At 44.0% G+C, this 26,479-nt stretch overlaps 1 protein-coding gene across 1 annotated transcript in view; it reads left to right on the forward strand.

Moving 5' to 3' along the window:
- Nucleotides 1–26,479, forward strand: part of LRIG1 (leucine rich repeats and immunoglobulin like domains 1) — a 110,963-nt gene that overhangs the window by 42,033 nt on the left and 42,451 nt on the right. The window contains exon 3 of the mRNA XM_036219903.1: nucleotides 4,301–4,375. Coding sequence (XP_036075796.1) covers nucleotides 4,301–4,375 — 75 coding nt within the window. The remainder of the gene's footprint in view (nucleotides 1–4,300; nucleotides 4,376–26,479) is intronic.

Genomic DNA, 26,479 nt, shown 5'->3' on the forward strand with positions numbered 1-26,479 from the left:
CCCTCAAAGGGTTGACATGTCATTCAGTGAGGCACTGCATGTATAGCACTCAGTTCGGAGCCTGGACCAGAGTAATAAATGTTCACAGTTATTATTATTGCTTATGATTAAAATATCACTATACTAAAACATCTATATCTGGCCATCTGGTATACAAACTACATATCATAAAGTCTTGCTAGCTATTATTTAGTATGTCCTATTCTTGAATAACTAAAAGCACTAATAATAGTAGTGATTGATTAAGTGGCCCTGACTCCCAAACCTAGGCTCCTACCTACGATTGACGACTTTTTCCCTTTAAAGAAGCAAAACCAAAGTTCCAGCCTGCTGCCCAACTCTGACTATTATTTATTGCAGCTCTCTTTGTGTTTGGAAACAATCGAAGTGTCTACTAATAGTGTGGAATGGCTATATAAATCATGGGTCATTCATTCTATTCATACCAGCAGAGGAATACTCTGTAGCTGGTTAAAAGAATTGTGGAGATTTCTAAGATACACTACTAAGAGAGAAATTGTAGTACAGAACAGTCTGTATAAGACACGCACATTATTGTAAAAAAACAAACAAACCTGTATATGTCATCTATCTCTAATAGCTGGCAGCAGGAAGCTTCCTCTTGGAGGCAGACCAGAGGATTGAAGTGCAAGGAAGCTTTTTTTTTCACTGTATAGTCCTGTTATTCTCTTGAAATGGTTTGAAAATTTTACTGTGTACTTACAACAGCTAATAAATAAGGCAAACAACAAACAAACAAAAACTCCAATAGCTCTATAATCCAAAATTGCTCGATGGGTTTGTTTTCATGGTTGAAGCCTAATCCAATTAGGTAATAATAAGTACCCTGAACTGGCCCCCTTTTTACATTTTGCAAGATGTAAAATTTCACTAAGCCAAGTAAATGGAAGTTTCGGAGACTGCTGAGGCCCAGAAGGCCCACCTCCAGAGTTTGCCCTGGGGCCAGGTGGTCCACGCAGCCCCACTTGCCTTATTCACACTTCTAGCTCCAGGGGTGGGTTGTGATTCCTAGTTTATGGCCCAATGCATCTGGGCACCTCTTGATCCAGAATCATCAATCAGGAAAAGGAAGCCAGACATTGTAGAGGATTTTTAGTGCCGTGGATGGAAGCATATTTGGGGGAGTATGAAAGGTAGAAGATTCCACAACCTTAGATATTCCGAAGATTTCATTAAACGCTATCTTAAATTCCGACAATTTCTTTAATGATGGAGACTGTGCTAAACTTCCCCAGGGCCCTTTCCCTCCAGGCTCCAGCTGTGCTATTTTTGACCAGTCTCTATTTCAGTCTGGCAAGTTGGTCATTCCTCAGAGCCAGTTCAACCTCCATTGCCTTCTGAGGATAGTATTCTTGCTTCAGCAGGGACAGAGTGAACAAAGAGAAAGTCATACTGGTGGAGCTAACAGACTTACATTTAGCTAGTGGTCCTTTTTTCATAGACATGATCGAGAAGTAAGCTGGCCATACAGTTCTTCTTTGGGCTCCAGCTGTCCTCTTCCTAAATCAGACAGCCCTGTTAAGATTAGAGCTTGCGATTTTGGCCTTACCCTATTGACTCAGGGTTGCTGATCCAGACATAAAACGCCCCATTTATCTTTAGTACTGATCTGCTGCACCTGTATGTTCTCCTTCCAGCAGTTTTGTCAAAATTTGAATAATTATTATGATGCCGCTTTTCCTTGTTCATTTATTTTTGTAAAATTGGGTGGAGCAGTTGTCATGTGTGCGGTAGGGCTGACCTGAGACCAAGCTCATTCAGCAAAAGTTTCCCTGTAGAGAAGTCTGTACTATTTTGTTTCAGATGTAAAGTCAAGTCAGATTCCGAGCAGGCTGAAACAAAACTACCATGTCACCTAGGGCAGTGGTCCCCAACCTTTTTGGCACCAGGGACCAGTGCTCCTAAATCTAATGCCTGATGATCTGAGGTCTAGCTGAGGCAGAGATGCTAGCTCTGGGCAGTGGCTGCAAGTACAGATGAAGCTTCACTTGACTGCCTGCTGCTCACCTTCTACTGTGCAGCCTGGTTCCTAACAGGCCATGAACCATTACCAGTCTGCGGCCAGGGGGTGTAGGGATGAGGACCCAAGACCTAGGGGATTAGGAGCTTTCCATGGGCTTTTTTGCTTATTGATCTTCTCTGACTTGCAGTTGCACTTGGTTTCAGCTCTTATCTGTGACCCTGGGATAGTGACTTGAATTGAAACATAAGTTTGAGAACTTACCTGTAAGGCAAGGAACAGTAGTGGCACCTGATATCTAACTCAGGGATTTAATGATGAAGTTCCATAATGCACGTTGAGTTAGTTGTTGCTATAGTTATAAAGAAATAGAGAGTAATGGTTAAGAATCTAGACTTTGGGGCTAGACTCCCAGGGCCACTGCCACTTCCTGCTGGCGACCTTCATCAAATTATTTAACATATCAGTGTTTCATGGTCCTCATTGGTACAATGCAAATGTTCACAGGATCTTCCCCCTATGAATCTAGAGATGAGTTAGTACACTGAAAAGTTCTGAGCCATGCCTGGTACACAGTAAGCCCTCGATAAGTTAGCTGCTGCTATTAAATTATTATTACTATTAGCAACATTATCCGTGTTCTAGAATAAATCTCTAGGAAATTAAGAGTTTTTAAATAAGCTTGCCTGTTGGCAACAGACCCCTGACCTTTGTTTTTCTTGCTCTGATATCTCTTTTAGTAATAAGTACATTGATGGTACTATGAAAATTTATTAGTAGAGATTCAGATTGGTGGAGAGTTTTCAGTATCTGTACCAAGATGGGAAATGGATCACTGCTGAGTTGGAGGAGGGAAAAGGTGAAGCAGAAATAATCTGAGTATGGGGGGCGGGGAGCGGGAGTCAGATAAGAGACTGTTAAAGTAATTAATTGTCTACTTCAACACACAAACCAGGTCTCTTTAAGTGGAGAAAGGATTTGCCACATGATACGGATCTGCTTTCTCTCTGCCAGATGCTTCAGTCATGAAGCTATTGAAACAGACATTTTGTGTCCCATGGCCCAGTAATTGCCAAGCTTCATCTCTAACTGGTTTTGGCACTGAAGAAAGCAAATGAGATAATTCAAGGCCTTTTCCTTTTTTTTCCTATTCACTTCTATAAAAGATGGCAGGCAACCAGATTATTCTGTTCAAGCAAATGCTAGCTGTGTACTTGTCTGAATACAGCTGTCGTTCAGTGGCCTTGTCTTTAAACAGTAACGAGATGGTCTATGTAAGACATACTCTCTTAAAAAAAAAATGAGGTTAAGATAACCCAGCTTTATATCCCCTTGATTCTGCATCACAGATACAATTTTTTTTTTAGCCCATCACCTGGCAGAAAGCCTGATTTCTGTTTTGGCTTTCTTAAGGATTTTTGGGCTCACTTCACAAGTCTGATTTTGGAGCCTCTTCTCAGATTTGGAAATACATGTCCTTGTAAGGAGGCCGGGATTGTACAGCCTCTGGGGGCAGTCTGGTCAAGCCATGTTTTGGTTTGCAGGCTTCCCCTTCCGTTTAGAGTTGTGAACTATGGAAATACAGATTTACAGTGTTCCAGCAGGAGGGGAGCTTGGAGAATATCTGTGGTCTGTGGAGAATTTTCAAAACATCTGAGTGCAGAGTTGTGTGTCTATATGTATATATGCCTGGGAAACACGTCTGGAGGCTTCATGAGAGTTCAGAGAACTTGGAATCTCAAATAGAGGAGCATTTCCAAGTCCAGCTCCTTTGTTATTGTACCGGTGAGGCATTGGAATAACTGCCTCACATATCCAAGCTCCTGGGAACTCCAAACATGTGTGTGTCCCTGGCTCTGGGTCCCAGCATGTTGCCCTCTGAAGAGGGTAGAGACCACTGTGTCACAGATGTGTGAAAACACCCAAGAGAGGAAGGTCTTTTCTCCTCAGATTCTTTTTCTGACCGTTTCAGCCCACAAGGAATGCTCTCCTTGACGGTCTTGGAGCACTTTTGTTCTGCTGCACGCATCTTGGCCTGTTGTCGCAGTTCTTTGTCTGTTAGCCTTGATTTCTGAGTTAGATTGGAAGCTCCTAGAAGACGAGAGGCACCCCCTGAGTGTTATTTTTAAACCATAGATGTGATAGATTTTGTGACCTCACATGACTTCTCTTCCTTTAAGAACTCACTTTTAACTTCTTGATCTTTTATTCAACACTACCGTGGCCAACTCAGCCCTGTTTTTCTAATTTCTCTGATATGTAGATGATTTCAAACTAATTTAAACAATTTAACTGATTAATTTCTTTGCATTGTTACAGGTACCTCAGTAACAATGAGTTGACAGCCATACCGTCCCTGGGTGCTGCTTCATCTCATATCGTCTCTCTCTTTCTGTAAGTGGTACATTCGGGGGACCTTGGGCTGGATGGTAAGGCTGTGGGATTATCTTGCTGACATTTGGTGGCAGGAAAACTGTGTTTCTGTACTCACTGGTTAAGAAGGGCCTTGCTTTATGTAGCCCTAATGATCATAACAAATGCCTTGCTTGCCGTTTTGGGGCTTTGTAAGAATTAAAACCTGGAAGTTTTGCCTCATCTCTAATTTGGGGGTGGGGGTGGAGGATTGCTTTTTTTTTTTTAATGCCCGGCGGTACAAAGAATTAAATTTCTTGGTTTTAGAGGTTAAGCTGCAATTTGGGTGAATAAACTAAAGTTAAAGGAAGCTGTGTGAATTATAAGACAGCATGTGCCAATGAATTTGGTGACATGATTCAGCTCACTTTTATGGCTTTAAAAAAGAAAATAACCCCTGAAATCAACATTAGAAGTAAGGAATTAGTAGTTTTGGTCAAGTGTGAGACAACAGGCAATCTGTTGGTTATTATAGGCAGCACACTGACAATGAAAAAGGGTACAAAGAGACTTAAATGAAAAAGAAAGGAAGGGAGGGAGGGAGGAAGGGAGGGAGGAAGGAAGGAAGGAAGGAAGGAAGGAAGGAAGGAAGGAAGGAAGGAAGGAAGGAAGGAGGCAAGCTGCGAGATATGTTATTGTTGGAGCTGTTGAGAGCCTTTGCTCAAGAGTTACCCACTTCCTCTGCAGTCAGGTGGAGGTGCTTGCTCTTTCTGAACTCACCCAGAAGTCTTTCCAGATAAACCAGTTATGAGTCCAACAGTTTTCTTGACCAGATCTTATTGGCAGCTTTTCTGAGCAGAGCACCTCCCTCTCCATGATGAATTTCCTGTTTCTACTCCAGCCCTGCATATTTTTACTTGATTTTGATTTTGCTGGTGTTATAACTCGTTTGCTCACCTGTATGTATCTTTTCTCCACACTGAGGCTCAGCAGAGGGACTTGGCAGAAAGGAATCATCCGTAAGATTGCTGGTGTAGCTCGCGCTTTCAGGTTTTTGCTGGCAGCAGGCCCTGTGTTCGGGAGGTGCTCTATCTCTGTGAAACACCTTCTCAGACTTAACCCTTTTGAGACACTGTGGGGTTGTGTAACAGGGTTAGAATTTTGGCCCAGCTCTGTGTCCTGGATAGACAACTTAATCTCTCTGAACCTCATTATCCTCATTTATAGAATGTGTTTGTGACTTGTTTACACATAGGAAAAGTGAGGCTGTGGTTTGAGGGAGGTGGAATGTCTGTGAAACTCCTGGGATCATGCACATCGTAGGTTGCTGCTTATGCCTTGGCATGATTTCACCTTTAGGGCCACAGGATTTGTGAGTCAGTCCTTATTCCTGTGTTGTGCTGGAATGAAGGTTATGGCCCTTTGTCCCAAGATTGACAGGCAAGGGTCTCTGACTTTCTTTTGTATGCATTTAACCCATGCACTCAGCATCTGGAAGGTGTTTAATTGCTGACTAAATTACATGAATTACCCTTACCTGAGGCTAATTAGGGACATGATAATCCCTCATGTTCATAGAGCCAAGAACTGGAAGGTACTTTTAACTCCTTGCTACTTAAAGTATGGCTTCTGGATCAGCAGTGTTGTATCAGTACCAAGCTCCTTAGAAATGCAGAATCTCAGGCCTCATCCCAGCCCTGCTGGGTCAGAAGTTACTTTAACAAGGTCTCCTGGTCATTTGCCCATTCACTCAAGTTTGAGAAGCCTTGTTTTCACTCCCTTTGCTCCTGTCTTGGTTGGGAATCTAGGGCCACAGAGGACATCTTTGTGTTACTAATAGGAAACTAAGGCTCCCTGAGTTCTTGTAAGTTGCAAGTTTGAGAACTGAGACTGGACACAAATGCCTGTGCATCACTCCTTTACCTACCGCCATGCGCTGGATGCAGGAGTGTGGCAGGTGACTCTGAACCACCCTGTACCACAGATAGGCAGGGCCCCTAGCTTTACCCCAAGGCCTTGTGGCATTTTGAATCGTGCCTTACTCTACTGACTAAAAATACATTTCTGTTCCTTGGCCCAAGTGCCTGGAGCACTGGGGCTGTTTGGCCTTATTCCTGCTATTCCATTAGACAGAGTTAAAATATGTAAAGTAGTGGGGGAAAAAGACTCCCTCTGGTTTTGATTGAGTTTGGAAAATGCAGGTTAGTGTTGGCAGCCACCACTTTGGCCTGAAGCTGGTCTCCATCTGACTCTGTCAGTGATTTCTCTGAAACTACAGAAACTGAAGGATCTTTATCTTCCTTTTCTCTGAGGGTCTCGTGTTCCCTGATCTTAGACCAGCTGCTTGGATATAGTGCCTGCAAAGTTAGGTTATCTGGGTAGCAGACTACAGATAATTTTGCTGTCACCCTTCATGCCTTTCTTTATGTCCAAAGTGGACCTTGCAAAGTACAGGGGAGAAAATAACAGAGTGGGCAGTAGGTGAGCATTACTTTCCCATCCTGACATACGAAGGAAGACTTCCACGTAACGATTCCAATCGTTCAGTCTTTGAAGAACATGTTTTGCTGATGAATCTGTGGCATTTCAGAACTATAGAATTAAAACATGTCGCATGTTCAACAAACATTTAGTCGGCACCTTCTGTGTTCCTGATGTTGGGGCCCAGAGGTCGTCCCAGGGTGACCTTGAGGATTCAGTGCCATCACATACGGGAAGCCCCTGACACGTTTGAAAATGCGATAGGTTAGAGGTAGGCTTAGTCTCCATATTCCTATCTCATCTTCCCTTTATGGGCATGTGGAGTATGAGAAAAATAATAAAAATGTGCAAGAGGAACAGAACAAAGGGATTAGATGGGTGAGGCCATGAGTTAGAGGAGCCCAAACAACTTTATTTGGACACGTGTAGTTTTCCTTGAACAACATGGCTTCGAACTGCGCAGGTCCACTTTATGTGGATTTTTTTTCAGTAAACATGGGTTTCACATCCATGGATTCAACCACCTACAGATCAAAAACAATATTTTCAATCTACTGTTAGGATTTTGAGAATGCAGAGGGCCAACTGTATGCATCGTTCTACACCAAGGGACTTAGGCATCTTTGGATTTTGGTATCTGTGGGAAGTCTTGGGAACAACCCTCTGTGGGTACTGAGTGACAACTGTAGTAAAGTTTTTGGGGATTCAGAGGGTATACATGGATTTTCGACTGCATGGGGGGTGGAGTATTGGCCCTCCTAACCCTGGTGTTGTTTAAGAGTCAGCTGTATAAGGTAGGTGCGTTAGGGAAAAGGGCAGACTGGGCACATACTCAACTCTATCAGATGATGTTGTGACCTGGAACGAATAGCTTTTGTCTCATTTGTTGAATGAAGGGTGAATTACATGGTAAAAGTACCCTCGAAGCTTTCATATTCTTTCTGTGACTCAGAAACTGACAGTTGGGCAGTAGTGTCACAAAAGAAACATTCCTGACCCTGCTGTCGTGTAACTACTATTGCTGCTTTATGTTGTTTAGCAGAAGCAGCAGGTTTGTGGTTTTCTGATCAGACACCTGTAATTATGGACTTTTGCCTCTGGAAGTTGGCTCTCCATCTCTGTGTTTGGTTTCCTGTCCCCTGAGTCTGTGTCAGTGCCCTGGCTCTGTGTTCATGAGACAAGGCTTTGATTCCCCAATTACCAGGGTCCTCTTTTGTTGGGGTCACAGTTGGGAGGGCCTCATGGGAAAGGGTTTGTTTTGCATCTGGCTTTACTATCAGGGCTTCAAAACAGTTTTCTGCTATCAGGGGGAACTGGAGTCATTCAGTAAAATTTCACTTGGTTAATACTTTCTGATTAAAGGAATCTAATTCAATTAAAGTATTTGTCAAAGGGCAGATTTATTTGCCTCTTGTTCTGAGGATAATGCCAAAGCCATTTGTCCTTAATAACAAAAAAGCATTAAACTGAAGGAAAGCTTTTAATAGGATCGAGTTGGAGCAAGGGAGCTAATTTCATAAAATAGTTCAGACTTTTGTTAAATGCAGGCAAAATCTGCCATTAGATTTTCACATTTGTGAGGGTTTTGTTGCTGCTGCTGCTGTTGTTGTTGTTTTTAAATTTGAAGTCCAGGAAACTCAAGTTACAATTCCCAAGGCAACAGTAATTTTGTGTGATATGCAAGTGACATTTCTGGTGACGAAAAATTTCTGCTTTTCCTGTGGTGTTACTGTACTTGTAGCATTGAGAAGATTGGTTACAGTGGAAGTGGTTGGATTTTTTTCCGTCCTAGGAGTAAAATGCTTGCTGTGAAATTGACTTTAGTTGTAAAGCAGGGCCAGCTCTTTGTCTCCTGAATATTAGCTGTAGCATTTTTCCCATATGGTGCTTGGCTTTGTCCACATAACTTCTTTTCCAGTTGGTGGTATATTTTAGACCTTGTCTTAACTATGCCTTGTTCACTGTCCCCCTGCCTTTGGCCTAGATCAGGTAGGAGAACTAGGCAAAAATTAGTTACACACAAATACTTGTGACTTTGTAATAGCACTATTAAAATCTCTTAGATTTATGTTGTATATGAAAACACGTCGAAATACCTTTTACTTCTAATCTTGAAAAAAATATTTTTGAAAACATTTATTGAGATAAAACTAACATAACTCACCTTTCTAAACATGTTAAGTATACAGTTCAGCAGCATTTAGTACATTCTCGAGGTTGTGCAGCCAATACTCTAATTCCAGAAGATCGTTACCACCATGGAACAAAGCCCATACCCTTTAAGCAGTCACTTCCCCTGTCCCCTTCCCCCAGCCCCCTGGCAATCACTAATCTGAAAACTAATTTTTTAAAGGAAAGTATTTTTCCCTTGTGTTAGTAAGTGGACCTGGAAGACTTAGAATATGAATAATTTAAATAAAAATATCAGAAGTGGATTTGACCACACAGTTATATTTTGCTGTGACCCCTTAGCTAAAGAAAAACCGACTAAATACAAGTAAGAATATTTAACATCTCTTTATTGTCACTTCCGGAGAATAAAACCCAGAAGGAATGAAACCAGGAGTCCTGTCTGTGAGTTCACTAAGAGAGAGGTAAAGTGAAGGAAGCCCTGGGTGGAGTTGGTACAGCTTGAAGCCTTGAAGAATGGCTCTTCTTGGCTGGATCTGCTGGGGAAGGAAAATCAATAACAATATAGTGTGCCTACCAAGCTCCTGAAAAAGCCGGGCCAAATCAGTCTTCTTTACAGGCTCATTAATGCAAAGATCAATTCACATTAAAGCATAAATGAAGAGCAAGCTTCGAGGGGAGGCAGTGACAATCTGGCCACCGCTGCTTCAGGGCTGGGGAGAGGAATTATATTTTCAGAGGGCCCAACCAGGAAGTCAGGAAGAAAGGGAGAGACCCAGAACTCAACTTCAGAAAATTAGAGTTGGCTTCAGGATTTGAGCTAAGGCTGTTAATAGTCAGGTGTAAAGCACAGGTGAAATTACAATGAGGAATAAATAGTCAGCTGGCATTCCTAAAACTGTGTGTGTGTGTTGGGGGGGGGGAGGGTGTGAGGTGTGGGGTGTGGAGGGCAGATGTATTCTCCAAGGAGTTGGGTTGAGGCCACTTGCCTTTCTCTTCAATTAGCTGCTCTTAAAACTTTCTCCATATTGCCTCACCTGGAATAAGCTCATCATTTGCAGACAAATAGAAAATTGATATTGAAATCCTTTTTTATACATGGTTTATGCCTGAAAATAGGAAATAATTTGTCTCAAAATGTTGAGTTGGTGGTCTTGGACTATGAAGTTCTGTGCATGTTGATACATAGCTGCATCTGCTGGGACTGTAGGTGTGTGTACAAGGTGAGGCAGACATAGCACTTCTCATCAAGGTGAAGGATCATTTGTACTTCTCTGTGGAGTAATTAGCTGGGGTATCCATGAATCGTTTAAGAGTGGACTTAATCAGTTTGATAGGTAGGCAGTGTGGAAATGGATAACTCTTGTTCCATTCTGCTTCAGAGGGGCGTCTTCCACTAAGAACCCAATTTAGTCTTCCTGGCCAGCCATTTGGGTGTGGCTATAAAAGTAAACACTACCTGTGTCATTGGCATCTTAATTTGCTCTGGGTCTTTTTATGCACTCTTGTCAAGAGTGTGGAGTTAATAGTTACTGAAACACTGTAGGAAGAAACTGTGAGCAAAGTAATGTTTAAAAAGCCCCATGTCAAGTTTAAATGAATGTCCTTGTTCCTTGCGTATCCTGTGCTCCATGTGGTTCTCAGGCACAAAAGGGAAACTGATCCTCATCAGAAAATAGCACATGAGAACATATATAAAATGAGGACTGCCGTTTCTCTCAGTGTCTTCAGAGGTATGCTCAGTTTCTGCCTTGTTTGCCCAGATTTTTGTCGATGTAAACTGATTCTTTCCTCTGTATAAAGTATCACACCCATTCCCTCGGGAGATGTGTCTTCTCCACCTATGTGTTTCTCAAACTGGACCATCGGTCAGAATCACCTGGAAGGCTTGCTAAGACACAGCCCCAGTTTCTGATTCAACAGATTTGGGGTGGGTAACTAGAGACTTTTCCTTTCTCATAAGTACCGAAGTGATGCTGATGCTGCTGGTCTGGGAAACCCCTACTTTGAGAAACACTGCCTGGGCTTATGTAGGGATTTGGGATGGAAGGCAAAGTTTCATGTGTTAAGTTCTCATTACCAAGCTGCTTAGCATTTGGGGGGCAGTAAATTATTTAGACAAGTTCCTAATGTCACTGGTTTAGCAATAGGTATTTGGGCCAGTGAGTCTCAAAAGCCCTAGTACGTGCTTGGAGCGGTGGGCACTGAGCGTGGACAGAACGAATCTGGCTGTGGGCGCAGGTTTGAGGCCCACGGTAATTACAGATTGTCTCTGCTTAGTTTTCTATTTATTGGTGATCACTGTAAGTTTCCCCAACAGCTCATCATCACCAGTTCCTACAGAGGAGGGAGTGCTTAGCAGCCCGGCCTGGTGGGAGACCTGTTATTATCTCATTGTGTGGGTATTAATGGCTCTCCTTACAGTCCTGCCTCTCTGGGCAGCAGGAGCCAGCTCAAGGAGTCACTTTTAGCACCACTTACTTTCCTGCTGATTATCAGTTACTATTATCAGATAAATCTTTGCCCTCTCAAGACTTGAATGGTACTGCTTTGTTCCAGGTGGAAATTAAAAGAAGCATCTGAAAGGAGGGTAGGCCCCCCCCCACCCGCTCCTGTGCGCTAATTGGGGAATCAAAACCCAGGGCCCACACCTGTCCCCCAACCTTCATTGTTCCTGACCTGGTTACTTACCTCTTGTTTTTTGGCCTTCTGCCATCCAGAGGCTGTCGTCCTGGTCATCGGAGGGCAAAGGGATGAAAAGAAAGTGGTGGAAGCCCAGCTTGGTTTATGATAGAGACCAGGGGCTCATCTGCAAGGCTGCTGAGGCTGCTGTGAGCTTTGCCCCCATGTTCCCCACGTGAAGCCCATATGAACAAACATGCCCCACCGACCGGAGTTCTTGCCCTCACGGAACTCGCAATTCAGCTGCAGGGAAAGATGGGTAAACAGGCAATTGTAATACAAACACCAGCTGGGAATGTCTAGGGGCTCCTCACGGCTATCACTGACGGGGTGTAAGACAGGGAAGGTTCCCAGATAGAGTGACATTTTAGCTGAATTTTCCCTTATGTGGAACTCCTTTCTCAGTCCCCTGCCAGGTTAGCGTAAGGTATGATATCAGATGGAGTACCCTGCATGCCCCGCCAACACGTTGAGTGCTTGGAGGAGCACTACTAGATCATGGCTAGTTCCATTTTAAGTCTATTTTTCCCCTCCCCACTGTTTCCTTTGTCAATGAGCAGGCTGTTAGAGGCGCCAGTGAGCTTCTTTTGGAAGGCAGAGCAGGACCCCTGTTTCTTAGAACTACAACCTCATCAGATGCTAGGTGCCACCAATGAGCCTCGAAATAGAAAATTAAACACCCAATTTACAAAGAAAGCAGCTCTGTCCCAGAAACTTCGCAGGGGTTCTGTAGTGCAGACTGCCTCTTGCCCTGAGTCTCAGTGACTTTTGCTGGGAAAGGAGCTGCTGTGGCCGCTGCCTCAAGCCTGCCAAGTTACACAGTCATGACTTGTCGTTTTCCTTCTCTCTTTTTTTTTTTTCTTTGAGAGTGGGGGTGGTGAGGCAGCCAGATGAGCGGTACATCTGCAAGTCATTTGCTGAGAAAGTGAAGCGAACACCAGCTGTGGGGTCTGGGGAGCTGAGGAAGAGGTGTGCCGGTGGAATAGAAACTTGGTCACGGAGGTCACTGCCTTTTTTGGGAAGTTGTAGCTTAGGTTCTATTGTTGAGAGTTGGCTTTTGTCATGTGTTTGGCTCCCCCCTTCCTCATTTTTCCTGATGACTGTGTAAGTTTTAAATATAGCCCAAGACCCAGTGGGAATAGGATGCTGGTGAAGCATGCGTCGTCTGGGAGGGAGGTGCCTCCTTTTAGTGGTGGGTGCTGAAACCCTCCAGGGCTACCAGAACCAGAGCTGGAAAGCAGAGCTGTTCTGTCGATTGCACAATCTCCCATGTGAAAGGAGTTGGCCCCTGCCTGGATCAACAGTCTTCTTCCAACTGGGACTGTTTCCTCCTCCTCCCCCTCGCCCACTTCCTGCAGGTGGCTTCTCTAATCCACTTACCTCTAGGGAAGCCTTGTGAACGTGTGCACCTAATCCGAAAATGGCTGGCTTGACTTTGACCCGTGTGGTGACCTTGCAGAAAAGGCAGGGCCTATTGTGTCTGCTCACACCTGGGAGCCATTTTCAGCTTTTATAGCCCAAGTGGAAGAAATGTGTTTGCGTTTATGCCGGGCCTTCCTTTCATAAGGCCTGCCATTGTTGGGCGATACGAAAGGAATATTAGGTTCACCCTGCTTGTTCAAAGGTAAGGGTCTTTAAAGATATAATAGTCTGCTCAGTGTATTGAGTCATGCAAAATTGCCGTTTTGGTTTTTTTTGTGTAGTTGAAAAAGGGTCAAAATGTTGGCAGTCTCATATGGTTAAGTCTTTTGAGGTGGAAAATTGTGATCATCAGCATATGTGATACACTGAGGTTGGCAGACATTGCTCCACGTCTTTTCCTGTGCATTATTTCATTGTATTGCCTCTGTAGTCCTAGGAGAAACAGGGTCTGTTGTTGAGCATGTTTTACAGATGAGGCACCCGAGGCACAGAGAGGGCAAGAAACTTGTGGGAGGTTGCACAGGAACTGGCAAAGGTGGGTCTTTACCTCATTTCTCTCCACCTCTGGGGATTGTGCTCACTGTATACTTGGAAGTCTGTGTTTTGGGAGCCTGAGAGGGTCTTGTTATTTCAAATGCTTACATATCTAATTATGTTAGGAGGGAGAAACCTCAGAACTATAGCCAAAAGGCTACATGTTGCACTGGGGCTAGGCTGAGAGGCTTCTTCCTAGGCAGTCATCAAGCATCTTAAAAACTGTATGCAGGCCTCCGTAAGGGTGTCCTCAGGTGAACTTACTGTGGGCAGCCCTTGGCGTGAATTTCATTAACTGATGCAGAGTAACAGGAAGTGCTTCTCCTGCCTCTAAAGATTAGGTTGACCCGCTGCTCCGATTCCTAATCACACACATTAGTTACCCTGAGTTGGTTATGATCTTTTGTCCGTTCAGGGCACAGTGAGGAAAAATCATCTTCCTGTGGGTCTCTGCAGATAGATCCCAGACTTGTTTGATTGTGCCATCAGCCTCTCACATAGTGGCTGTAAGACATCACTTCAAGGTGAACTCCTCCATAATTTCCTTGATTCCTGGATGCCTTTCATATCCGGACAGCAGAGATAAAGGTGCCAATTTGTGGGGGATTTTTTCTTCCCAACTTCAACCAGCAGATGGAAATGTATGCTGTGAAGGATGGCAGAGGTATTAGACTCACCCGTGTGGCACTCATGGAGTATCTTCTCTAGGGGCCACTGCTCTCTGCTCAGCTGTCTCTTTGTAGACCCTCTGGGTGCTAAGAAACATTTATGATTAGGGAAGGCTGCTATGAAATTAGTTTGAAAAGACCAAGTAGCTGTAGCAAAAAGGGAGGTACAAATGGATCTCTTCACCTTACTCTGATTTCTGCATCATAGGGCTTTACAGAGAGGGGACAGTTCTACATAGTGGTTAAGAGAAGGTTCTGGATCAGACAGATCTGGGTTTCAGTTCTGCCTTCATCATCCTGGCTATGTTCTTTTGGGCCTCAGTTTGCTCATGGTATTTGCTGATACAGCGACATGTGAGCATTCACTAAATACTACATGTCCCCAGTATAGTGTCTGGTATCTAGTGAATATGCACCAAGTAGTAGTGGTGCATATTTATCACTGACCACTCTCTACCAAGCACCTTGCAGGTATGGTCAGGACTAGCCCTGCTTTTGCTGTTGTGTTGTGAGGGAGTTTGTTCTCCACATGGAACCAAGAGGCCTGGTGCAGGAGACTGGGCCAGAGGTTACTTTCATTGCCTAGAAACGGACCTTACTTGCTAGTACCCATTATGGCTCACTCTTGTGAACCAGTTGGAGTTTGTGGATCATAGCATGTGTGTATGATTGTGAGTCATTAGCTTTCTTCTATACCAATTCCTGTCGTGGGAACTGTTATGCACAATAGTGGAGTTGATTTCCCTCCTCATTCCTCGTTGTCTCTACCTGGGGTGGGTACAGCAAGCAGCAAAACTGAGCAAATGTTAAGCAGTGGCTTCGTCCTTGGCTGCATGGTAGAATAACCTGGGGAGCTTTACCTTGACATCCAGGCTATGTTCCAGGGCAGTTAAAACCTTGGGTCAGGGGGCTGTTGGCAAGAGTGGCACTGGGCACAGGCGTTACTGTGTTTTTTGTTTGTTTGTTTTGGTTTTTTAAAGCTTTTCGGGTCATGCCAATGTGCAGTGAAAAGTCTTAATGAGCCACAGCTGGGAAACTGCGAATGAAAGATATTGTCCTCTCCTTCTCCTCGCATACCTGTCACTTAAAATGCCCTGGCTCATCTCACTCCCCTTCTTTTTCTTTTTCTCTCCAGGCAGAGGGGAAATAAATACTAAAGCTGGTCTTCAGTTTAGCCCTGATGAATCTGGGGGTCCCCATTAGAGGTTTTAGTTACCTCTTTCACCACTGATTTAATTGGAAGATACTATGAAGTTAGCCACTTCAAATGACTAGGAAACTGCTTTTTCTTTGTAGTGTTTGGTCTGATTATGCATGACCACCTCATTGGGTGATGACAGAATGCTTACTGTGGATTTGGCTTCTAATCTGGGTTATTTCCTTCCCCTGAAAGCTAGCCCACCCAGCCCTCACTTGTAGCCTACCTGCAAATCAGAGAAGTCCCATTATGATGATGACAAACAAAACAAACAAACCCTCTTTATAATAAAACGGTAGGCAAACCTAACTTCAGGCTCTTTAACCCCTCCCCTCCTTTTTAATTCTAAAAGTAAGACATAGCTCTTAAAAAAAAAAAAGTATGTAAATACATGCTGTAGAAAGTGAAGGTCCCCTCTGCTCTCACCCAAAAGTTGTATTGTGATTTATAGCAAAATTCTAGATGCTGAGTTTGAGTTTGGATAATTTTGTGAGGCTTGCGTGTGGAATCGGATCCTAAATTAGTCACAAAGAGAAACTAGAATTTTGTAAATATGAAATAAGATCCCTTTGGACATTTTAGAATGTGATGTTTTCTCTAAGTTTTTTTGTTTGCTTGTTTTTTGTTTGTTTTTAAATTGGGAGAACAGTTGTTGTCAGCATGCGTAATGAAATTTTTCTGTCCAGTAAGTGTTGCTTGGTTCTGAGGGTCAGAGTGAGGACTGGCCATCCAGCACCCCGCGCCCCTGCTCTGCTGACAGCAGTGATAAACCCTTTTCACCATCTGAGGCTCCTTATAGGTCATCCTGGCCCCTACCCCCTCCCTCATTCTCTAGTGTGTGTTAACAAGAGCCCTAATTTGGTGATTCTCTAGCAATTATGTGGTTCCAAGTAAGAGTCTAATGCCTGTCTTCACTTTCTCCTGTTCCCTGAAAAAAGCTAGCTCCTGAGAGATTCAGTAAATTGTCCAGGGAAATTGTCTGGGGAAATGGATTGTGGAAACAGAGTGCTCCCGTGCACCGTGGGTGTCATCAGATAGTTTCCTGGCCCACACTCACCCTCTCTCTGCTTCAGTGGGCTCGTGAGTCGCCCCTGGGAGGACCCTGCCTGATTCTAAGATGGCTGCTCCTCTGTGGGTGTTTTGGCAGAGAGCCTTGGTCCATTCTTTGCCCACCTCCAGCTGGATGTTGGGGTGTGTAGGGTGCCTTCTCTGCTGTTAGGAGAAGCTCCTCTCACCATCGTCTTGTTAAGATATCACCCAGTAAGCTCATCTTACCTGTTGATCCCAGAATGCAAGTCATTCTGCAGTGAGATGGGTGCCAGTGCCCTGGGAATGGGGAGGAAGCATATGTTCCTCAGTGCTCATGGCCTCGCCTCATCAGCACCGGAATATTCAGAAAGGAACTAATATTGGCCCCTCAGTTTCTAGCCTTGACTCTGCCAGACATTCCACAATAGGACCTTTCACAGGCCACTTTTCTTCTTTGGGCTTCTATTCTCTCAACTGTAAGGAGAGGGGCTGGTTTCCTATTAGCCACACTTAACTATGGTCAGTACACATGGCTGCTGCTCCTCCTGTAGACCTGGATAGGACCTGGGGTGTGTGTTCTTTGGAACAAATGTTCATCTCTAGTTGAGAATGGCTGACTCTCTAGCTGTGTGACCCTTGGTTCCTGGTGGAGGCTCATATAGTTGCTTATGAGTTCCGTCTAGTGGGCTAGCTGTGCTGTGTGTACCCATGTTGAGAAGTCTGATTAAATGAGGCAGGGAGTTAGCATCCTGGCCAGCTCTTCCAGTCCGCTGCCAAACCTGAGGTGTGTGCCTCATCTCTAAAGGAGGTCCTCATGGCCTCGGCTCCAAAGGTGCCCAGACTTGACCCTTTTCTTCCCCCCTCCCTTAATTCCTCCCCATGTGACCCCTATAGAGCTCTAACCTCTTCCCTCCATCCTTCCTACCCAGTGAAGTGCCTGCCTCGTGGTTGCCCCACAGTCAGTATTTGTTGAAGAAATGAATGAAGGACCCCTTTGTGGCTGCCCCATCACTCACAAGATGAAGTCTCAGCTCTTAGAATTAGCCCCTGGTTCTATTTCTTCCTGGCCTCTCTTCACTTCCTGCCTTGCACTTTAAATCAAACTGCATATAATGAAAACTCACACTGACTGTGTCTCTTGATTCCATGCCTCATCCATGTTGTCACCTTGGTCTGAAATGGCTTTCCTTCTCCTAACCTCCTCCTCCCGCAATATTGTGTCCCCACCTTTCAATGCATCCATCACATCTCTATCTTTTTCTCTCTCCTCAACTCCAGTGTGTGTTTTTGAGCACTGGGGAGTGGGATTTAGGGGGTTGGTCATACTGTAGTCAGATTTATCTTTTACTTGCAGCAGCTGCACATAACAGACATCTCACGTTTGAATGAATAAATTCACTAAATGAATGGGACAATTGAAGATTAAGTGATTGTGAAGCATAGGGCAGATACTGGATCGTTTTAGACATTTATTGGCCAGGTGAAGGAAAAACCTTAGGACAAGTAATAGCAGACATGGTCTTTTGGGGATTCCTAGAGGGCATGGCTCTTTTCAGTTAAGAGTTGGAACTTGCTTTCCTTGATTTATTGAAAAGCTGGGCAGAATTTTGGAGGAAGTGGTAGAAACTGCTCCATGGCAGGCAGTGTGGCTTCGAGGGGGCAGTGTGGGCCCTGGGTTCCCATTATCGAGGTTTGAATCTGTATCCTCTGCTTTCTTATAGCAGCTTTCCAAACTTGGGTTTGCTTAGATGTGAAATTGCCCTCCCCTGGCATGGGTGTGTCAGGAGAAGGGCTCTCCTGGTCTCTGCTTGCCTGTGAGGGGCCAGCAGGAGGTTTAAGGAAAGCTTTTTCTGAGGTGAAGATGGATAATCATTGCAGGTCCCTCCATTTGCCTTGCCCCTCTCAGAGTCAAAGGTAAGCAGCTTTCTTTACTACAAGACATGACAGAGTCTTTAATAATGAGGGGTGAAACGTGTTGTTTCCCACATAAAATGAGCCACCTGGAGCTCTTGCTCTGTGATGCGTTAACAGGTACTTAATAAAAAAAGGGTCTTGTGGTCGTGTAAGTTTAGCAAATGCAGAATCGTGCAGAATGAGAGGTATCTCTATTAGAGCCCTCATCAACACCATTCTTTGGCCGACCTGCTTTGGGCATCTACTTTTGGGCCCACAAGGGAGGATACATGCCTCCGTTCCAGAACCTTATCATGGAACTCTGCCCATGGCCCGTGATCTTGGGCTGGTACTCTGGGAATCCATGCAAGCCTGACCTGTGTCTGCCGCCATCTAGGTGTGGATGCCCAGAGAGCCCTCCTGCTTGGCCAGGTCTTACTGGGCTCAGCTGAATTACAGAGCGCAGAACTGAATGGTAACTCCGGATGTATCAGGCAGGGGCCACACTGATCTTCTGAATAAGCTTTAGTAGTAACACCTTTCTCACTAGGAGTTCAACCTCCACTGCTGCCCTTTCCTAAATGGTGGAAAGTAATTAAACAGTGCATGCCTATCCCTAGATTTCAGAAATCCTGCAAAGCCCAGTGGTATTTGGTGCTTGACCCTTAGAATCGAGTCATACAGTCTAAGGTTCTGTGGGTTTGAAGGAAAGGCTAGAAACCAAATGATTAGCAGTTTGACTCTCTGATTCCACCAGGCTCTCTATCTGATTCCACTGTGATTGTCATGACATGGTCTTCGTTGTTGTTTTAATTAAATTTTTTATTTTGAAGTAATCGTGGGTTCACATGCAATTGTTAAAAATGCAGAAAGATCTCTTAGCCTTGTTTCCTGCAATGGCAACATCTTGCAGAACTTTTCATAACCAGGTTATTGACATTGAGATCCTCAAGATACAGAACATTTCCATCCCACAAGGATCCTTCCTGTTGACTTTTTATGGCCACGCCCATTTTTTTTCCTGTCCCCATACCCCTGGCAATCTCTAGTATGTTCTCCGTGTTTGTAATTTTTCATTTAGAGAATGCTGTATAAATGGAGTCATACAGCATGTAACCTTTTGGGATTGATTTTTAGAGTTGTTTTTGGGATTATGGTATGGATATATACCACACTTTGTTTAATTATTTGCCTGTTGAAAGACATCTGCAGTGTTTCCAGATTTTGGATATTACGAATAAAGCAGCTATAAGATATCATGTGTGGGTTTTTGTGTGAACATAAATTTTCAATTCTCTGGGATAAATGCCCTAGAGTATAATTGCTGCATTGCATGGCAGTTGTTTAGTTTTTAAGAAACTGCCAAACTTTTTCAAGTGGCTGTACTGTCTTACTGTCCTACCAGTAATGTGTCTGGTTCTCTGCATCCTGGCCAGCATTTGGTGTTGTCAGGTTTTTGTTGTCGGTGGTGGTGGTGGGTTTTTTTGGTGGTGATGTTTGTTTTTTAATCATACCTACCTTTCTGGTAGGTATGTATTGATATCTCATTGTGGTTTTAATTTATATTTCCCTAATGGCTGATGATGTTGAACATCTTTTCATGTGCTTATTTTCCATCAGCATATTCTTTTTGTTGAAATATCTGTTTATGTCTTTTGTTCATTTTCTAATTGGATTTTCAAGTTTTGGCTTAATTTTGAGTTTGTTTTTTTTTTTTTTTAAATATATTCTAGATACTAGTTCTTTGTTGGACATGGAATTTGAAAATATTTTCTCCCAGTCTATAGTTTGCCTTTTCAGCTTAACAGGGTCTTTCACAGAGGAAATGCTTTCAATTTTCATGAAGTCCAGTGTATTAATTTTTTCTTTATGGATTGTGCTTTTAGTATCAAGTCTAAGAACTTAGCTTTAGATCCCAAAGGGTTTCTCCTATTTTTTTTCTGAACATCTGTAGTTTACGTTGTACATTTAGGTCCATGATGATATGTTTTTTAAAACCTGAAGCCAAGAAGAAAATTGAAGCTCATGGTTTCAAGAAAGAAAGTGGCTCCTGTAGGAACCTTGAATGGACAAGACGGAGGGACAGTGTGGTTCTGCGGTAGAGAGCAGGAGTGCTGAAGATGGTGCCACTTTGATGTCGTAGCAGGTCTTATCTTCAGGGTGGATAAGAAGGACTGTTTTAAAGGAGCAACTCCTTAATCTCAACCATACACATCCTTAACCATCCCAAGTGCAGTCGGATCATATGCTGAAGGCTTGGGAAATTGCGTAGTAAGAGATAGCCTAAATCATGTGATCAGGAGATCAGAAGTCTTCCAGATGGGGCAGGAAGCGGGCCTGGTTTTATTTTTAAAGGCACATCATTGGTATCACTCCCCAGAGAGGGAAGGAGCTTTTTTTGGAGGCTGTAGCCAAATGCTGAAGCAGCTTCCTCTTCTTTTGGAACTGCAGAGCTGCCGGGAAGCTGACATGGGAAGAGCAGAGAATGTGCCAGTGGCCAGCAGAAGATAAGGTTCTTTCTGTGATCCCTGAGGGAATATCAGGGGGGCACCCTGGCACCCACTGTCCTATCTCCGTCTTTGTAGCCACAGGCCATCTATATAGCTTCTTGTGCCTCTGTCCCTCCAGAGAGTGGCACAGCCTGGAGTCAGAGGATCCCTGGGCTCACATTTTGGGTAGCTGGGTGATGTCAGACTGGGGCCTTACCCTCTTTGATTCTGGGTTAGCACATGCCTTCCCCAGCATGTTAGAGAGTGATGGGTAAGCAGTTTTCTTCTGCTCCCTGGAGAAAGCTCAGTTCTGTTCCCTCATACTTACTGCCTGAGGAAATAAGAGCCACTCTCACCTATTTAGAGACCATACCAGTCATCTTAAATGTAAATAAGGGAGGTCTTCCTGTGTTCTGCAGCAACTGTGTGACATGCTGAGGGCCTATCAGGTTCGTGTGTGTGTGTGTATGCGCGGGGGGCGACAGGGGGGGTTGCAGTGGCCCGCGGCAGGATTTACATCCTCTGCATCTGCAGAGCTGGGTTTTGCCTTATTGGAATTGTAGCTGCCCCAGAGTTCCTTCTGCCCACTTCCATTATAAGGCAGTTTCATGTACCAAGTAGGAGTGTGGGATAAGGATTCATGTCTGGGCTCTAGTCCCACTCTATGCCTCAGCATCTCCCTCTGTGAAATGGGGATGGTAGTAATATCCTCTCAGGTAGTCATGAGGAATAAATGAGCTAAGCCAGAGCCTGGCTCCTAGTAGGAGCTAACAGCATGTTAGATTTGAGACCATTATTCCTGCTATTATGGCTACTACTCTAGCTACTGTTTCTGCAGAGAAGGAAGAGTAGTGGCTCCTTGGTGGCTAAGTGGCCACAGGGAGCTTCTTGGGAGGTTCCACTGCCCAGTGCTGCAGACTCTAGAGTTGGAACCATTTCTGGGCGGCTGCAGAGGCCCCAGGCCTCCATTGCAGGCTCCAGCTAAAAGACACTTTGATGTTTTCACCACCTGGAGCAGGCTGTGTGCCTGAGAATGTTAGCGTGCAGGGGATTCAAGAGGAACCTCCAAAACCCAGCACTTCCTTGCCTGGTAAATGAGTGGAGGAACTCTGTGTGGTGACCCTGGAGCCCCGCACTGGGGTAACCTCTTGAAGAAAGGCCCCTAGGCTGTGCTCACCTGGAAGGCCCTCTGCCTTGGGACTGTTACTGCAGGCCAAGTCTTTCTAAACTTAAGAATCAGGTTGCAAAGTTCATTCTCCAGTCATATTAATTGCTTTGCAAAATATCTATTTAATTTATTTACCTAATTTTAAACACATTAAAATAATATGCAAAAGAGGGGGGATTCCATCATCATCATCATACTACATTCAAGAGCAAGGTATATATTATAGTTTTGCCTACTTTTTTTCTGCCAGCATCTTTGAGAGGGTGGCAACCCTGTGAATTGATCAACTCTGCATCCTGCCTTTTGCTTGAGCTTTGTGCTGTGGACAGTCTCCTGAATGCCTAAATACTGCAAACACTTGATGCCCAAAGCTGAAATGGGAGGGTGCCTTAAGAAGGAGGTTATGTTTTGTTTGGAAATTTTGAGTAAAGTCAGCGTCGTTTTTCATTGGTGATTCCATTCCTGGTTGGTGATGTCTTCGAGGCACATAAACCACTGTGGCTGATGACATTGTCGTTCTTGAATTCCTGGGTGACCCTCTGTGCCACCCACCCCTACCCCAGCTGCTGACAGCATTTATGGAACTGGGGGAGAGGTGCTTGGTGTCATGTCACATGGCAGGGGTTGGGGGACTCTTCTTCTTGATGCTCATTTGTGCAGAGGGGTCAACGATTGTAGCAGCTTCTCAAGAGGGGCTGTGTGGACACTCCTTGGTGAGAATTTCTGGGGTTTGAGACTGACCTTAAGGGGTACTCTTAAGACCTTGTTCCTGATTGCTTCTTTCTCTCCACCTTGCCCGCCTATTTTTTGCCAGAAACAGTAGCTCAGCCTCTTGAGTCTGGGAGAATCTGTGCACAAGATGAGGGTTAGGCATGCTGACTTTCCTCCCTTCTTCTCTTGAAGGACAGAGCCAAATGGACACAGATGCACAGACCTTGAAAATTTTAACAGAAGGAAGCAGGCAAGTCTTGCTGTGGAGCACCCACAGGCCTCACACTGGTGTCGGGGTTGCAATTCCACAAGACAGCCTGACGCTTGGTGCTCTGACTCTCAGGCCATGAGGGCTCCAGCGTGGTTGAGAGGACTACCACCTGTATGCAGGCCAACAGAGTACCGAGGAAAGGGAGGGGAAAGAGAAGACAAGGGATGCACTGACACATTTAGGAGATGATAAAGCCAAAAGAAAGAAGAGTAGCTATGTCACCCTTGACCAGCATAGAGAAACAGTTTGGCTTTTCTGACCCATATGTGGATAGAGATTTAGGTGGAAGTGGCTCATTGTTCCTGGCTTTCCATCTCCTGGTCTGACCTGGTGCCACTCTGTCCTGCCCAGATGCCAGAACAGGTTACCGCCCCATAGTCACAGAACTGACTCCCTGAACATCAGCCAGCCCTTAGAAGTTTCTGCCAGTGTTAACTGGGCACATCCTTTCTTCCTGGGGAATGCAGTACAGATGAGGCTCAGAAGGCTTCCTCCTGATCAGAGCCTTCTTAATCGAATTCCTAATTCTTCTTCTCTGCCAGGGCCAAGGCAGGGGTTGAGGAGGTGTGTGAACAGATGGAAATGGCTGTGCTGTTTTTCACTGCCAAGGGTGGTCAGAGAAGGAGGGATTGTTAGCCACTGCTTGACTAATAGAGCTGTCACAACTTTGCCAACCCTGGCTAACCAATGAATGTCTGTGTTCAGAGTTAAATTGAACTTGGGAAATGTACGATTAGTCAGAAAATTCATTTTATTTGACATTTTCTTTTAAATATGTCTGTCTGCTTCTCTATCTAGAAAAGTTAATTCTACATTACATGTTTAAAAAAATTTTTTAGTAGGATAGTTGGTTGGTCTTGCCTCAGAGTGTTTTTTTCTGAATAACATTCCTTTGTTCTGGTTTGTGGTAGCGAACTAGGAGACTGAGCTTAAGGCGCATTTCGTTTGTTTATTCAGCAAATATTTACTGAGTGCCTTTTATGTTTTAAGCATAGTCCTAGGTGCTAAGAATATAGCTGTAAAGAAGATGGGCTAAAAATCAAGCTCTTGTGCAGCTAATGTCTAATGATATAATGAAACAATACCTTAGGTTTTGTTTTGTTCTGTTTATAATTAATAGACTTTTAGAGCAGTTTCGAGTTTATAGAAAAATTGAGCAGAAAGTACAGACTTCCCTTATACCCTCCTGCACTTTCCACTGTTACTAGCATTTTGCATTAGTGTGGTACCTTTGTTACAATTGGTGGGCCAATGTGACATTATTATTAACTAAACCCCCAGTTTATATTAGGGTTCACTGTTCATGTTGTACTGTGGGCTTCCACAAATATTTAATGACATGTGTCCACCATTGTAGAGTGTCATACAAAATAATTTCACTGCCCTAAAAATCCCCTTGGCGCCTCCTGTTCATCACTCTGTCTCCCCAAACCCCTGGCAACCACTGATCTTTTTACTGTCCGCATAGTTTTGCCTCTTCCAGAATTCTGTATCTTTGGAATCATACAGTAGGTGGCCTTTTCTGCTTAGCTTTTTTTTCCCACTCAACAGTATGCATTTCCTAGGTTTTGTTTTTTGTTTGTGCATCTTAAAATGGAATGCAGAACTGGATCTGATGATTTGCCATCATTCCTGGGTTCGGTCAACTCTAAACTTCACATAACCATGGAGGCTGACTCTTCACCGTGACTAGGTTTCTTCATTATGGATTTTGGTTTTCCAGGTCAAGTGTACATGCCAATGGGTGGGAGAACCAAGTGAGATCTGCATCAAGCTCCCTGGAACCCTGCAGTCCCATGGGGATGTGACATCAGTTCTCTTTGAAAGGAGTTAATTGGGACAGTTCATTGAAGACCCCGAGGGGAGAGTGAGGCTAAAGGAAGTGGATAGGTTGGGAGGTTGGTTGACACAGCCCAGTTTTGCCTTCAGAGGGGTTGACCCCGCCTGGCCAGAGGCTGTTTATCCCGCCACTGGGCCGGTCTTGTTTTTTATCTGATCTCCACCTGAATAAACAGATTCAGAACGTCATCTCCAGCCAGGCTGAGAATCTGCCAAAATTCCCCAGGGAACTAGTGATTCACCAGGAGTTGGGGGAAAGGCAGAGGGAGGGAGCAAGCAAGAGAAAGAGAAAGAGACCTGCTTATTCTGATTCTCATTTCCTGTCCAGCAAATAACCCAGGCTGGGCTGTTCCTATGAGGCACCAGTTTCTTGGAGCAAATTATCGATTTATGCAGTAGAACAGATGGTTTTGGTTTTAATTTTTTTAAAGAAGATGAATGCAAAGCAGGCTAGCGAGAGGGTAATACTTTCGACTGTCATTCTGAGAAGAGAAACTTTTCTTTAGGTTGGATTAGGAAACTTCTATGGACTTAATTCTTTTTAAAACTTCCTTCATTTCCAAGTTGTATATGGGCATTGGTCCTCACATCGGGTAGGTACATTGACAGCATTTCTTGCCAGTTTGAGACTTAGAATTATTAACTATTTTTCCCCCTTTTTTGGTGTTCATTATGCCCCCAATTATAATGAAATAATTAACACCTGAATGAGATTAGATTGAGTTTGTCCATGCTCTGTGGCCCCAGGCTATATTCCTAATGCTTTTGTGGGGGAGGGGCACAGGAAGAGGGCCACATGAGGGCTCTAGGATCTGAGAATGTGCTTGAATGAAGTAGCATGAAACATGGCACTTGGATCACGTGGCTTTTCAGATTCATTTCAGTTTTGAGGATTTGGTTTAAAAAAAACTACCAGTGTCTGCGAAGGCCGAACGTGCATACTCTGTGACTATATAGCAGTGTCACGCCTGGACATTGACGTCCTCCAGAAATGCTTGTAAATAGGCACCAGAGATATATGCACAAGACATGTCTGTATTGATAGCTGTGAGTTTTGCAGTAACTGAAACTGGAAATAACTCAATGTCCATCAAGAGTAAAATGGAAAAAAACAAATTGCTGTGTATTTCTTCAATAGAAATATTATAGAACAGTGAAGAAGAATTAACTACTGCTAATGTTACAACATGGATCTTATAAACAAAATGTTGAGTGAAAGTAGCCAGATACAGAAGAGTATATATGGAATGATTCCCTGCTTTCTGTAAAGCTATTTTCCCATGTGCTTTATATAAAAATAGGCAAAATTAATCATTGGTGGTAGAAATTAGAGGTCTCTTTTAAGAATGACAACTAGGAAAGCGACAGGAGGGAGGCTGCTGGGATCCTGAGCAGTGGCTACATGGGTGCCTACCTTTTGAGAAAGGCGTTAACTCTACATTTAACAGTTTATGCACTTCTCAGTATGCCTGTGATATTTCAGTAAAAACATTTACAAACAAACAGAACTGCTACCACTGAACTCTGTGGCCTGTTTGATAGCACTGTATTTTTCAACAAAGGAAAAATCATTCTCTTTATGTGTGCTCTTAAAATGACCCACATTTTTTGGCTCTTGCAGTAATTCAGGA

The sequence above is a fragment of the Rousettus aegyptiacus genome, unplaced genomic scaffold (assembly GCF_014176215.1).
Source record: "Rousettus aegyptiacus isolate mRouAeg1 unplaced genomic scaffold, mRouAeg1.p scaffold_m13_p_4, whole genome shotgun sequence".
Lineage (NCBI taxonomy): Eukaryota > Metazoa > Chordata > Mammalia > Chiroptera > Pteropodidae > Rousettus > Rousettus aegyptiacus.